This window comes from Pterocles gutturalis, unplaced genomic scaffold (genome assembly GCF_000699245.1).
Source record: "Pterocles gutturalis isolate BGI_N339 unplaced genomic scaffold, ASM69924v1 scaffold36709, whole genome shotgun sequence".
In the NCBI taxonomy this organism is placed as follows: domain Eukaryota; kingdom Metazoa; phylum Chordata; class Aves; order Pterocliformes; family Pteroclidae; genus Pterocles; species Pterocles gutturalis.
In genome coordinates, this window is record NW_010134403.1 from 1 (window position 1) to 2,393 (window position 2,393).

Sequence of the window (2,393 nt, forward strand, 5' to 3'; positions counted from 1 at the left end):
CACGGGGTTCGTGGCCATCCTGTGGGGCAGGGGGAGCTGACAGTGCCTTGGTGGCATCTGGGTCCCCCTGGGAGGGAGGTGGGCTCTGTCCCCAAAGGTCTGGGTGCTGATGCCAATCACTTTGGTGGCTGGCAGGACACCTGACTGGTCTGCTGGCATCAGGCACCGCCTGCGCCAATGTTTACCAAGGCTTCTCGGACTGCATCCTCAAGCTGGGGGAAAGCATGGCCATGTACGAGGAGACGGACAGCACTGAGATGCAGGGGTTGCACCGAGTCTGTGGGTGAGTACAGCTGTGTGCCTGGACCCCCTGCATGTCCCACTCCCCAGAGGTGAGTGGGTTGGGGTGTTTATCTGTGGTGTGAGGCCAGCATGGCTTTTTGGCACTTCCCCTGTGCTGGGTGCTGCTGTCTGAACTTCTTTCCTCCTGTCCTCCTGGGTCATGCTGGTGTGTGTGCACACACGTGCTCCCCACCTCGCTCTGATTTCATGCAGCCCCTTGAGCTCCCTCCATCTGTCTGCTGCACAGCTCACTTACAGAGAGGATTGCCCATGGCATTTGCTGAGACTTTCGGGCTCCTGCTGTTATATTTTGTGGTTTTGTACCAAGAAAACAGAGCCCTTGCCTGTGAATTCAGCTGTATCAGGATTACGGACACGCTAGTGTGCATGCAGTAATGCACCAAGCTGTGGGTGCCCTCCCCATTTCAGCACCAACAGCAGCCTTTGGGGAGTCTGATATGGAGCCCCACTATCCTCAGATACTCACCAGCCAAAATAAATCAGGCGGGAATGACCATTCTTGTCCTCCCTACACTGGGCAGGGGGACACAGGCCAGCCTGGTGCTTGCTGTCCTTGTCCCTGGGCAGCTGGAATTCACCCTCCCTGCTCAGCTTGACACCGGTGGGCAGGGAGCTCGCTGGAAATGGCTCAATCCCAGTTTCTTCAGAGCCACTGTGCCAAAGGTAAGGAAGGATCTCAAGCAGGGGATGAAGCCTTGGCAGGCTGGGTACTGCTCTGGATAAATGCTGCGCAGCACTGGACCCAGCGTGCCGGATTGGTGGGGTTGTGCCTACTGTGCCTGTCCTGGGAAAGTCTTCTTGGAGGCTGTGGTTTTCAGCTCTGTTTCTGCTGGGATTTTTCCCTGCCTGGTTCTAGCTCTGGATCTGAAGAAAAAAAAAAAAAAATCCAAGTCACCATCCCCAGGGGAGTCAGCCAAGGGGTCTTCAGCAAGAAGCGCTCAGTTTTTTACTGCAGGACTGTGAGTTATCTCTGCTTGCCTTGTTGTTTTTCCTTGGTGCTCCCCAAGAGCTGCTTTCCACTGAACAGCTTTTACTTGTGCAGAGTAATATCCAGCAGATAAATGGAGAAGTGTCTAATGAGGAAACAGTGAATAACTCCTCCTGCCCCTGCCCATCCCTTAGTTATAAAGCTGTGAACATCTGCGGGAGATGTTGTCCTTCTCCTTGCTTTGTGCTTGCGCTTTGCCCTTGACTCAGCTTGGAGAAAGCGATGAATGAAACATGCCGGGCCTTTGTTAACAGCCTAGTTTAGATACTTGGGGTGCTCGGTGCTGATGGGAAACATTTGCTGATGGAAAATGATGGATTTTATTGACTGCCAGAGCTGGGAGGAAAGACATTAAATAATTTCAGTGTGTTTTGGGGTTTGGAGTTTTAGCCAAGATGGTCTGGGAGATGATGGAGAGGATGACAAAGTACTGAGGCTGTTGCTGCTCAAAGGGAGGCTCGGGGCAGCAGGACTCTGCCTGGCTCTGTGGTGCTGTGCTACTGCAAAGGGACTGATGGTGCGGTCTTTCCCTGGCTGCAGGTACTGGGATGAATTTCACACGTGTGCCCTGACAGCACTCTGGGAGTGCCAGAAGGAAGCAATAGCCGTCTGGGAGATGCTGAGAATGGAGTCTCGAAAAATCAAATTTCAAGGCAGCTTGTTCGACCTCTGCAGCCCCAGCATGGCCCAAAGCTTTGCCTGGATCCACATTCCCAATGTTTCTGTCCTCGGCATCCCCCTCGTCATCACTTGGCTGAACTTATAACTTGTAGCTCTGTAAGTATCGCAACAAAGGTGGTGGCAGCGTGTGTCATTGCATCCTTCTGATCATTCTTCCAAGACTTTGAGAAAGACACTGTGCAGCGCTCAGCAAACGCTTGGGTCCATCCTGCGCCTATGAGATGCAGAAGAGCTTGGCAGCATCTCCTGGTGTCTGGTTGAAGGTCACCCTTAAGGCAACTCAGCACCATGTCCAGCCTCTGGCTCTTTCTCTGCCTTCTCCCCCCGCACCGGGGCAGGGAATGGGGGCTGCGGTCAGGCCACCCCGTGCTGTCTCTGCTGCTCCTTCCTCCTCAGGGGAGGGCTCCTCACAGCCTTCCCT

General features: G+C 54.0%; 1 protein-coding gene across 1 annotated transcript; it reads left to right on the top strand.

Annotated features, from left to right (window-relative positions):
* Positions 1 to 122: 122 nt before the first annotated feature.
* Positions 123 to 2,057, top strand: NRN1 (neuritin 1; the record flags this gene model as incomplete). The annotated part of the gene is made up of 2 exons (XM_010081597.1): positions 123 to 283; positions 1,832 to 2,057. Coding segments are annotated over 2 exons (387 nt in total), but the record flags the coding sequence as incomplete, so codon positions are not given.
* Between the last annotated feature and the right edge of the window lie 336 nt (positions 2,058 to 2,393).